The sequence below is a fragment of the Antrostomus carolinensis genome, unplaced genomic scaffold (genome assembly GCF_000700745.2).
Source record: "Antrostomus carolinensis isolate BGI_N321 unplaced genomic scaffold, ASM70074v2 scaffold20293, whole genome shotgun sequence".
Classification (NCBI taxonomy): Eukaryota; Metazoa; Chordata; class Aves; order Caprimulgiformes; family Caprimulgidae; genus Antrostomus; species Antrostomus carolinensis.
In genome coordinates this window covers 11,886-24,832 of record NW_010306117.1, presented here as the reverse complement: position 1 = coordinate 24,832, position 12,947 = coordinate 11,886, and the positions used below count along the sequence as shown (strand labels likewise).

At 34.6% G+C, this 12,947-nt stretch overlaps 1 protein-coding gene across 1 annotated transcript in view; it reads right to left on the bottom strand.

The window, feature by feature from the left end:
• The window catches only part of LOC104522665 (apolipoprotein B-100-like), a 36,923-nt gene extending 25,826 nt beyond the window's left edge, over positions 1–11,097 (bottom strand). Inside the window, 12 exon segments of the mRNA XM_010165018.2 lie at positions 163–309; positions 433–550; positions 741–968; positions 1,934–2,153; positions 2,891–2,976; positions 3,164–3,288; positions 4,395–4,550; positions 4,735–4,888; positions 5,941–6,086; positions 6,539–6,654; positions 9,287–9,325; positions 10,983–11,097. Coding sequence (XP_010163320.1) covers positions 163–309; positions 433–550; positions 741–968; positions 1,934–2,153; positions 2,891–2,976; positions 3,164–3,288; positions 4,395–4,550; positions 4,735–4,888; positions 5,941–6,086; positions 6,539–6,654; positions 9,287–9,325; positions 10,983–11,040 — 1,593 coding nt within the window. The 5' untranslated portion in view covers positions 11,041–11,097.
• Positions 11,098–12,947: the final 1,850 nt, after the last annotated feature.

Here is a 12,947-nt window from a genome sequence, read left to right as displayed (position 1 = left end):
GAAACTAAACTAACTAAAGGAGTTCTTAAAAAGCTGGAGACAGCTAAAAGGGAGATAGTGAAACTATGAAATAATGGGATTTTTTTTGCATATTCAATAACTTCTGTGAACAGTTAAAGTGAACTGAAGACAGTTTATGCTGGTTCTTGTGACCCATTTTACCTCTTCAGTAACAATCATTTTCCTGAATGCCTGGATGGCTGCCTTCTGAACTGAAAGTGATGCAGCTTCATTTCTGATACATGTCTTAAGAAAAGATTTCATGTTGGGTTTAGCTTTCTCCATTATTGCACCCATGTTTCCAATAGCCTGTCAGTGATGAAAACACAGAAAGATGATAAACATTTTTTCTCCACCAAGAGAAGTAAACTAATATATGTGCTACCTTTTAAAATAATAGCCTACAAAAGGAAAAAAAGGAAATAAAAATACCCGAAGTGTGAGGTATGTGAGTTCATCTTCCCCAGAACAATCAGTGCCAAGCAGTGATGCCATGAAGTCTGCAACATCTGTTATTTCCTCTGTCACAATCATCTTCTCATTGTAGAACCTAAAGAAATAGAGAAACACATTAGAAAAATGGCAAAAATGGGAAATGTCTATTTATTCTTTATTACCAAAGAGCACATTCATGAGAATAACAAAAAATCCTCAAGATGTGACTGCTCTTAGGGTTTACTCTAAGCGTTGTAATGTTCTCTTGAGGTTACTTCATACAATTACATGCTATCATCACTTACTTAGTAACAGAATGACTCAAGCCATAAAAAGAAGCTCTGCTTGGCTGATACTGGGCCATGGTAAGAATTTCCCGTATTCTTTTCGGAGTTGGAGAAGGCAATAGTCCCAGGGTATATGTGACCAGATCTACCACGAGTGGATTCACATTTCCAGTTCTCAGTATTTGAAGGACTGCACCATAGCACTCTGGAGTCCCGCACTGAGTTAGGGCCTGAACTGTGATAGAACTGAAAGGAAAGATTACTTTGATTAATTAATTCCCTGTCTGCAGTTATCACATGTTGCATGTTTGAATTAAACATTTGTCAGGTTTATTAAAGTGCTGTACTATAAATGATGTATGCTTACACATGACTGGAAGCAAATCACACAATTGCTCATCAAAAAGAAGCTTCTTACTAATGACATGATCAGCTATGAACAACAGGAAAGTATTAACAATACTATCATTACACAAAGGTATCTTTTGTTTTCTCCACAACAGACTTTCTCACAACTTTAAGTATTATAATATAACATATTGAACCAGACTGAGGCTGTAATCCATTTACAGACTGAGGACATAATGCATGTGTAAATTGACTCAAGTCCAGTTAGGACAGAAAAGTAAGGGTGAGGAGTGGAGGGCAGGCTCAGATCAAAGACTTACGCCCTCCCATGTCTCCAAAAGTTGCACTTTCAGTACTGTATCCTTTGCTATAAATCAGACTTGGAAGTTTGGAATTACAGTCATTGTCCTTGAGCAAAACTGTATGAAAGATCTTTGTCTATAATAATATATCCACAGAATTACTCCTGGCATACATGCTTGGGATGGTGTTGGGGAGAAAAATCCTGTACTGTGCTGTGTTATACTTTCATTTATAATTCAGCTTCTCCAATAATTTCGGAAGATTTGATAGGGGAATTATCATAACAAAATTAGTTCTTCACAGAAGGCTAGAACTTTCAGATCTATTTGAATTCTTATACTTTTCTCATTTATTTAAAATTCAAGTTCCAATTAACAACTGAGCATTTCTGATGGAAAAATGTGAAATCCATGACTTTTACTCTCTCTGGATAATTTTGATGATACTTATGTTTCTGAAAGACACTCTTTACATCTAATTAACCTCTAATTTAAAACTATTTGCAGCAAATCATCAACTTTACAATGGATTTGCTATGTCATTGAACTTTTGTAACATACCTTGAAGTTTCCATCATCTTTGGTACAAGGAAGCCAAGAGTGGTGTTATGTAAACTTCTAAGTCCAGAAACAAATTTGTAAAAGAGTCTTGCTCTCTGCTGGTTCTGCTGGGTGGCTGTAAGTTTCTGCAGTTCCTGAAGGATTTTCAGAACAGCATCCCCCTGCCTGGGAAATTTGGCATCTGTACTTTCCAGTGCAAGTCCCCTCTCTTCCAGGTCATCTAGCAATTAAAAAGATTACACTAATTATGAGTTTACCAAGGAGCTATATTTGTTTTTACCCTCTGTCATAGATTCAGTATAAATATAAACTCTGTAGATGACTTTATATGATAACTGTTGAAGTTTAACAGCTGCACAGTTTCTAAAAATAATGGAATAGAATTTAAATGTAATTCTCCCAAAAGTCTAATAATACCTATTTGCATAAATTCTTTTAAATTTTCATGAAGATGATTATTTAGTACCTTTTATATTAGCATAGTTTGTTTTTTCAACTTTTAATGAACGCATCTTAGGAGAAATAAAAAAAAAGTGAGTTTCCGAACCAAATATATAGTAATCATGGACTGTTTGTATTTGGCAGCTGAAGCTAAAAGTTGCATAAAAAATTATGGTCAGCTAAAAGAGTTAATTAAACTAATTTCCTATGAGATTAAAATTACTTTCCAAGCAAATTATAAATTTTTATTTATAAAGAATAATTTCAAAATTAAAATTAAATACAAAGGTTATTTAATATTACACAGTGTTTTCAAACTCTTCAGGTGTTGCAATTTTATACCCCAAACTTTTTCCTGACTAAATTGATCAAATTTCATTTAAAATTATTAATTGCTTCGGTCCCTTCAACTGCATTTTTAATTAATTCACTGTTTTTTTAAAAAAAATGGCCCCGCATTTAACCTGTATTTATATTTTGTCCCTGTATTTGTACTATTGAGAACTGCAGTTATACCTCCATCAAAAATTCTGTTATTGATCTTTGGGGTGTCTTCAAGCTTCAGTGTCTGGTTGACCTCTGTCATCACACCATAGCGATTTCTAGCAAACAAAGAAAAATTCAATGCTTTAGTTGAGTCTAAATAACTTTGAAGGTTCTTGCCATGCCTCCTACCTTCTTGCCAACAAAAAACATATTTGGGGCTGAAGTCAGGGCAGAATGTGATACATCATAATTTAAAGTGAATATTTATAAATAAAGGGTAATGATAAATAATGAGCAACCTACTTGTATGAGGAAGGCAGAAACAGGTGTTTTTCACTGCAGACAGCATCTCTTATATGCCTTTTCTTTGCATCAATATTGTAATGACAGAATTGAGTGCTTCTTAAAAGGGTAGATAATGGGATGTTCTGCAAAATAAATAGTTTGGCAGTCATTTTACTGAATAGTAAAGGAAATAAACATAGTTTTAAAGGCTGACACAGTTTTCCCATAATAATAAAAGTTACGGCATATTGGAAAAAAAGGTGCATAAATGGAATCATTGTCACACAAAGACAAAATTGTGTCAGCATCAATCTTTAATCTTAAGTCTCTTCACAGGCAAAAATACCATCAAAATTTTCCCTCAGGCCTTACTGAGGTGTTTGGCTTAGTAGTTACTTCATGATTGATCCCCTGCTGCATACAACAAAGGACTCCTTCATAAAAAGCAGTTTGTAATTTTTAGAGTAGTTCAAGCCCCTCAGAACAGCTGATGGTCTTTTAATTTCACTCTTATTATACACATTTTAAAGATTTCTATAACAAGCTGTAAAAGTGGCAGAAATTATAAAATATGAGTTTTTAGCATGATATGAAATCCTTTTTTTTTCTTTTTTTCTGTGGGAAAAAAACTCAAAAGTAGAGATGCCATGATACTAGGAAGAAATCTGCCAATATTTATGCAAGCAAGTTCATTTGATCAATGTGGATTCACAGCTAGCCTGAACATCATGTCAAACCATCTGTGTTGAGACATTTAGAACCCTTTCCTTCTGCACATCACATACACATCAGGGGTTTTGTGATGTTTTACATGGAATGGGAATGTTGAAAATTGGGATCCACAAAAATTAAAAATTTGGATGCGATCTTACAAGTTATTGTGCAATCAGTAGTTCCAGCTCCAGCTATGAAAAAAATCCATCAGAAGAACATGAAAAAAGGTAATTGCACTCTTTCTCCACATCAGTGCAATCAGTAGTTCCAGCTCCAGCTATGAAGGAAGCCAGCTATGAAAAGGTGTCCTTTAAAAATCCATCAGAAGAAAGTGAAAAAAGGTAATTGCACTCTTTCACCACATCATTTTTTTCTATATTGACTGCCAATAAAATCAGTCTGATGTAACACAATGGTGCGAAAACTTTTTTTAAACTTTTATAAGACAAATATAGAATATACTTGTTGTAGTAGTTGTTTCTCATTTCAAGGGATATAGTGAAGAATGTAATATAATTTTTAATGCTATACTTACTAGTCCCTTTACAATGGCAACAGGGCTGACATAATCTCTGATGGGACTGAAGTTGTCACAGGCTTTCAGGTCCCTGTTAATTGAAATATCTTCTGCAACATTTCCTTTTCTAGATTTGAATTCAACTTCACTGTCACACTTTCCATATACAGTATCCTGGAGAGAAGAAAAAAAATCAGTGTCTGTTAATGCTGTCAGACATTTTCTGATCTAGCTGAAAGTTACCCTTTCTCATCTGAATTTCCAGGTCTTTTGAAAGTTATGTTCAGGAGTAACTCTACTAGGTGAGGTTTCTTCCATTTGTTAAGGAAATAAGGTGAATGCTTTTTAAAATACCTACCATGGAAATTGTTTTTACATTTTCTACTGTTTCTGTTGGCACAAGTAGAGTTGAGATGATCCCTCTCTTGAGATTCAGAACATTCAGAGGTTCATCCTTCTCTGGATAGAGTTTGACTTTTGTTCCATCCTGAATGCTGAATTTTAGCTCATGTCTGTGCAAAAAACCCCCAACATTAGTATGAAATCATGTTAAAGCCACTCAGTGAAGAACATATCTATAAACTGCTGGGCTATAGCTAAAGTATCATGTTTATCTTGGTCTATCATTATTTACTATTCACTGTTACTATTACAGAGCATTACTATTAAAGCAGCAAAATTCTAACCAAGGACATTCTGATATCACCAGACTACGTCATCTAAGGACAAGCAAATATCAAGGGCAATGGCTGGAAGTAGGAATTGCACAAATTCAGAGAGGAGATAAGTAAATTTTTAGAATGAGGTAATTATTAACTACTGCAATAGGCTACAAAATTTTGAGAAGGATTTTCTATTAATTGCAGTCTTTAAATAAAACTTTGACTGCTTTCTGAAAAACATATTTTAACACTGCCTCAGGCTGTTTTGAGATATATGGCTTATGAAACAAGATGGAGTGGATACAGAGGCACTGAAACAAGCATGAAGGTCCACAATTAAAACATGCACTAACAAGCACTGGAGACTAGTTGGGTGAAGGGAGTAGTAGCAATAAGTTTCAAAAGGAGATAAGTAAGGAAAAGATAAGTTACATAGGTCATTAAAGATCATGATAGGAAACCCGGACTTCAGTCTCAAATGTTCTTCTATTGCACAGTCTTTGTACTATGTCAGCAAAGGAAAATTATCTTAAAATGGACTCAGACAGCCATTTAAGAATTTGCTTACAAGGAGGAACATTCCACTTGAAATAATCTTTTAGGGGACTACCCAACAGTTTCCTGATGTAGATTATATCAATGACAAAGACATTCCAGGTGAAAATTCTAGATGGAAAAAAACCCCTTCCCTATTAGCAATTGAGAAATGTGCCAAGTTAGCACTAAATTATATCGGGGAGAGTTTTGCTGTGGAACCAGCTTATAAATCTGCCATGTTATAATGAAATGTGTTCTATTCCTGGAAAAAAAACATAGAAAGGGTGGACTGTAACATTACACTCTGTTCAATGTTAAGGCTACAAGTATCGATGAATTGGTTATTGTTAATTGATATTGCTTACTTGGACATGGCATTTGCAAAGTCCTCTGAGTTCTTTGACTTTTTCAGCATGGCCCTTCCCTCAGTGTCAACACCAAATGTCTCCCTCAGGGAACAATGCATGGTCCTCAGGATGAAGTGGCACAGCTGTGGTACCTCCAGTTCAACCTGAAAACAGAAATAAGATGAATTTATCCTTTTTTCATTATCATGTTTCCTGAATCATCCAGTTACTGTTTTGAAAATACGGTCTTCCTTGGGTTTGATAAAGTGTTAGAATCACTCTGCTAGCAGTCATTGGGAAAGATTCCAGAGTACTCTAAATAAGTTAAGGTAACTTCGGGGAGAATATATGAAAGCAGTTATTTGCTTGGCTAACGGCATGGAGTATAGTAACACAGAGTCACAGAATCACAGAATCACAGAATGGTAGGGGTTGGAAGGGACCTAAGGAGATCATCTAGTCCAACACCCCCACCAAAGCAGGTTCCCTACAACAGGTTGCACAGGAAAGCGTCCGGGCAGGTTTCGAAAAACACTGAAGGATGCTCCCCAGTTTCCACCTCCCATGTTATTCAGTATACAGTCCCAATGGGTTGTATTTACTCCCTTTTCCCTACCTTGCAAGTGATCTTTGAACCGCTTCGAGAATCTGCTGTTCCCGTGACCCCATTTGATGTTTCTGCTTCATATAAGTAAACATATTTTCTGAGGTGTTTAAATCTGGTTGCATCTTCTGCAATTAAGAAAATGAGAGTAGTTTTTATGACTTGGGTAGTATACGCATATGTAGATCCTTACAGTACACACTTAAGGTTGCGTAACTAAATTGAATGCCAACTATAAAGGAAGCATGAAGACCCTCTCACTATTTCATTTTATATTTGCAACAAAAGAGTTTTCAGACAAAGATGTAATGCCTTCATGTCGGTTGGATATTTTCTGAAGCATAAGTTATCACTCAGAGAAAACTTGTAGGGGAGGTATAAATTTTTGTATCCACTGCTCTGTTTGATGAGATCTAACAATATGACTCCATCTGGCCTTCAAATCATGCCCCATTAAAGTTAATGACAAAAATGGGAGAAAACTTTAGATGTGGAACTGTTTTAAAGATAATCCTATTGCTTCTAAATTAAATCAATCAAATGGTAATTTTCAAATTGGTAATAAAGTTATTCATTTCAGCTCAGATTTTTCCATCATAATTTAAATGCAAGGAGCTGCTTCATCTAAGTCACATGTCTGAGACTGAAAGCAGACACAGAAAGAGACAGAACATCAAAATCGGCTTTCCTCGATACCATTTCACCTGAATCTGTAGAGTATCTTTCTGCCCCAGACTATCCTGAAACATCATCTGTTCCAATTCACTTATTAGATCAGCAAATTTCACTAAAGTAGACTCTTTCTAATGGAGATAAAATGTATGTATATGAAAAGAATCCAGAACAAAGCAAATGCAATAAGTTATGAGTAAGAATAAGGCAGGGAGGTGTATTTGTGGAGGTGTTTCTCTTTTTATCAGAGGAAGCCTCAAAACCTAATGAATGGGCTTCCTCAAAGGGATGAATTTCACCAGTGCTTAATCTGTACCTGTTGCTTTCAGAGGCAACTAATCTGTATTTTTAAACCCTACAAGCAGGCATGAATGTGGTAACAGAGACATAAAGAAAATAATACTTTGGCTCAGTGTCAAATACAGGGGTAAAAAATCTTCTTTTGGTGTCTGGAATGCATAAGGAAAGCCAATGTCTCAAATACAATTATAACTGCAGGCACCATTGTAAACTAAACATATGATTGAGCAGGTCTATCTGAACCAGAAATTACTGTTCCCTCTGTTTAGACTGAGCAACTCACTGAGATTGCGATGCTGTGGTGATGCTGAGTGAAAAGCAATTGCCTAAACTAGTTCCTCTCTGTAGCTATTTGTAACTGAACAATATAATCCTGATCTACTTTTACAGAAAGAAAAAGGTAATCTCTGTGTAAACCCACACGCTCACCATCAAATCTGAATGATTTTTCTTGCCTGTATCTGCCATTAATGTAGTTTATTCTTCCTCTATTATAAAATATTTGCCATGTCAGAGGCCAATTGCGATGTTATCTTGCCATTTATGTCAATGAATTGGGTAGTTAGAAAGGTGAATATAATATTACTATAAATCTCACTTTCTCCTTGGGCGATCACTTTTAAAAGCTTTACATACAATAATAGTGTTTTAACTGAGATTACTTTTATGCAGTTGCTAAATAAAATTAAGAAAATTAATACTAGCTATCGTACAGTAATAAGCATCTTACAAACTTTTGAAAACTGAATTAAGTTATGTAATTAACCTTAAAATTAACTGGTATTAAAAAAAATTCAACACTATCCCTGTCACTTCTGGTTACCCTGGACTATAACACTGTTTAACTGTACATTCTCCGAAATTTTCGCAACACCAATATCTACCATGCTAAAGCCAACAGGCTGATCATTGCTTCATTTCCTGCTTTTAAACAGAAATAACTGGAAAAGCAATAGGGAAATTATAAAATTAAAAATGCAAATACCAGATAATTTATTATACCAAAAATACACAAGAATTTGGCAATGAAGCCAGAAGTCTTTGAGATGGTTCAGGCAGCTGAAATTAACCCAGTTGCCTGGAGATGGTGCTAAAGCATCCAACAAAGGAAAAAAAAAACCCTGAAGATCCAAAGGGACAAAGAACAAAACAACTCATTGGGTACTTTGACCCTATGGTAGAACATTATGTATCTAACCAAGCAGTCAGGGCCAGTCAGAGTTCATTAGAAAGATAGGGCATAAAGTCAGCATTTCCTGAGTCTTGACTTGCTTTAAGAAATCACTGTCCTTGCTGACAGAGTTGATGATTTATTCTACAGGTATTTAGTTAGATAGTCAAGTACAATATTGTGGATTTAGCAGACACTGTGAAGGGTAAATGAGAAGTGAGATTCAGCCCATGGTAAAGTGTATTGTATACAACCTCACTGCTATAGATTCACATCTGATAAATAGGGATTTCTAGATTAAAGAATTTGCACCTGACAATTAAGAAATCAACAAAACAATGGAAGGTGGTTTCTTAATGAGAGCTTTTTAAAAGTTTAAAAGTGCAATCTCAGCTTCTCCGATCTTAGGAAACTTTTGAAATTCTTTGAGCCAAGCCTTGTGGATAATTAAATACCCAAAATAAATGTCAGTAAAGACTTCAGAATATTGCAATCACTTTTGTTTCACTTATTTCAGAGGAAGAGAGTTATGGAATAGGAAAAGTCAAGCTTTGAAAAATGTATTCAGTTAATATAGTAGCATAAGGTAACAAAAGCAGATGCAAGAAATCAGTTACTTGAACATCCTGGATTTCCAGTTTCAAGCGTTTCTTCTTCTGTAAAGAATAAAAACAAGAATTAAAAGCTGGAAAAGTAGTTTATAGCTATAAAACAAGATGTATGGAAATATAAATGGAAATACTACATTTTCATTGTAAGGCCTTTTTAATTCATACTAAATTTTGATGTAGTTTGGCACATTGATGTAAATAACAAAGCTACTATTAACATTGACAGTACAGAGTCATATCTAAAGAGAGTGACAGTAGTTGTCTTGATGTTCTGATCTAAGAGCTCAGATTTGGATCTTTAGGTCACTGAATTAAATTACTTTCATTTAAACTGAGAAGGATCATCCTGTACGCTAACAAGTATTTTTAAAAGCTCTATGTTATGTGAAATAGAAAGTTTATAAATTATGTTTAAATATGTATAACATGGTTTACTTTAAAATTTTAGTCTATCTGAACACACAAACCCACTACATAATGAATGAATGGCTATACTTTGTTTTTTGTACATTTTAAAAAAAGGTCAAATCTGATGATTAATACTACAATTCCTTGCTATTAAATCTTTTATGAATACTGAGAATTCATTCTTTGGAGGAAAAGAACACTGATTGGAAGCCTATTCAAGTTAAGAAGAATCGTTTCCTCCAATTTGTCTTAGGTATGTCCCATATGACTCTATTTAAAATAAAATAAAATAAAATAAAATAAAATCTAGTATATTTGCTGCATTCATTTGATCCTATGTCATTATTTGGGATATCACACATGAATGCCAGCACTTTTCACAATATTCTCTGCAGACCTTCCAAGTTTTCATTCTGGGAATTGTAACATTGACCACTGTATAGAAATAGATTGTAACATTAGTTACAGTAATAGCAATAGCAACAGTAATACTTCTATTACTATTACAATAGTAATATCATTAATAATAACCATTAGAAACAAGTGCATCCTTTAAAATTGTATAATATTAGTAAAACAGAATGATAGTTCAGCAAAGGTGTATTTATGATTAATTCAATCTGCATATAAAATCAGACCTGCATAAGTGGCCCCAGACTCACTTTTCTCATTAAGGTTCCTGAAGTCTTAAGCAACACTACAATGCCATATTCTAAAAAGTCATTCTCGGGAAGCAAGGATAGGTCACAATCCTCAGCACCATATTGACCAAGGCTGTTGTTTCTGATTTAGAAAAAAAACTCCCCTGGCCTACTTCTTTTGCTGCTACTACTGATGACTATGTCCCTTTAACACAAAATTTTATTCCAAATGTCAGTATTGCCTGCCAAATACATTTTGCTTTATTGCTCTCTGTCTTCACATTTGCTGCAAAATAGTTTAGCAACAGCTGGGATAAGTCTGTATGGTTTCTCCAAGCTACAATATCTTCATGGGGGTTTAAAAGGACAGCATTCCAGAAAAGCAATTAGGCCAAAATAAATTAGTTAATTCCTTACAATTTTCAAAATACATTAAATCTGTTCAAAAGATACCAGCCGTCATTTGTGACTTTTTCTACATTGAAATCCTCCTATGATTGCACAGTCTTACAGAGGGAAGAGATGACATCTTTGCCATCTCTTACATCTTCTAATTCTATAAGCCACTGTCCTCTTGATTTTTGCATTACTGTTTTTTTAATGGGTTCATGAATAAAGCAGCAAAAAGCACTAACATGAAAGGCAGTACTTACGTGTGAGAACATCACTGCTGAGCAGCAGCAATAGCAGCAAGAGCTGCACAGGGCCCATGTTGAGCCCCGAACCCTCTTGCTGCTCTTTCTTTTCCTCTGCTTTTGCTTCCCTTCTCTCTTCACCTCTTCCCTACCGCCTCAGAGGGAGAATGAGCCTTCTGACTTGGACCTCCATTTATATAGTCTGGAGCAAGCAGCTGAGGCAAACGGTTTAGAAAGTTCAGAGCAAACTGCCAAAGGTCCAAAGGTGAGAGTCCCAGATCCTCACTGCACTCCAGACAATGCTCTGCTTTGGTTGCTGAGTCCCTGAAGGCAGAAGACTGAGCGTATACTGGAGATAAGTCACTCTTCCAGTTCATTGGTTTTTTTTCTTTAACAGAGTTTTAAAAGCAAAACCCCATAGCTAGAGACTCTTAATAATGTATTCAAATAAATTTCCCACATCTACATAGGAATAATTACAAAGCATAAATTATAGCAGAAATAAATTATCACTGCAGCATGCTTTCAGTACAGATGTTGAGCGGCTTAAGAGTATGAATACTTGAGAAAATGAGAGTATTATGCCATTTAGACATCTTCCCTTTACAGGCAGGAGAATAAAAGTGTAAGATTTTTTTCCTTTGTTGTACCAAAATTTGTCACATACATTTCTAAAAATAATTTTACATTTACTTGCAATATTCTGGTAAATCAGGTCACGTCCATGTTGAAAGTTAACTCTATATAATTCTTTGTCTTCTTTATTTTTAGATTCAATTTCCTTTGTTTGTTAATAATAGCAATCATATGAAAATAAGATGATAAAATTTATATGAATGAAAAAAATAAACCTATGAAGAAGATAAATAAAATTAAAATGCAAATACCCTCCCCCTTTTAATGAATATGTATATTGGTAAAAAAAACTGATTTTATGCAATAAGAAATTCTAGTAGTTTGAATTCTCTCTCATATATATCAAAGTTAATTGCATTTTTTTAAAAAAAATGACTATGGAAATAGTTAAGAACATTTTGTTCAGTAAATTAAATTTTTGTATATCTGATCAAATTGAAATGTTTTGACATTCCCAAATCAAAATATTTCCTCTTAGCTTGTTGAATAAAAAAATAAAATTTTGCCCTAGCTAAGTGGTAATTTCTTTTCCCTCGAAAGGTTACCATGTTACCATGCACCACAGCAGTTATCTTTAAAGTCTCTTATTTCTTCATACCCTTTCTCTCTCAGATTTCGTAGTTAAGTTACATTTCCCAGGGTGCACTATGATCACATAATTCCTAACATCAGTTCAACCAAATGGTAAGCACTGATGTATGATGGGGCATATCTTCCAACATGGAAGACTTCTTCCTTGTCATTAGGAATTTTTCTGATGACATTAACAGAAGTATGACAATTCAGAGAGATTTCTTGCAGAAATTTCTTTCCTGGATTCATCAGTATTGGAGTCATCAAAAACAAAGTATTTCTTAGAATTTTCCGTTTTGGTTTCTGTCCCTGGCTTATACCAACCATAGATAAAATAAAACAACCAATAGGAGATTGTATTTTACTTCCAAAAAGTAACATAGGTTTTTTTTTTACTTTTGTGTCCACAGCTGCCTCAATATATGTTGTGATATGTAACAATGACTTTATTTTGTAGTATGATTCTACTGAATAAACTGTACAAATATATCATAATTTTGCCCATAGCATTTGATCCCTTTCTGCATTCAAACATCAAGAGGTTTTGACTATTACTGAAAAACTATTTATTTGTTCACTTTATCACTGCAGATAAATAGAGCTCTGGAGTGCCCAGCACTGAGAGACTTGTTAGCTATTTCCCTATTTTGCCTGTGTTTCCTTACTGCCTTCAGGTGATTATTTGGGCTCAAGCTGAGGCAGACTGATTCTATTAATATGACGTTGCATAGGCATAAACAGATTACAGAAGTTATGACTCAGTCCGTAAGCATG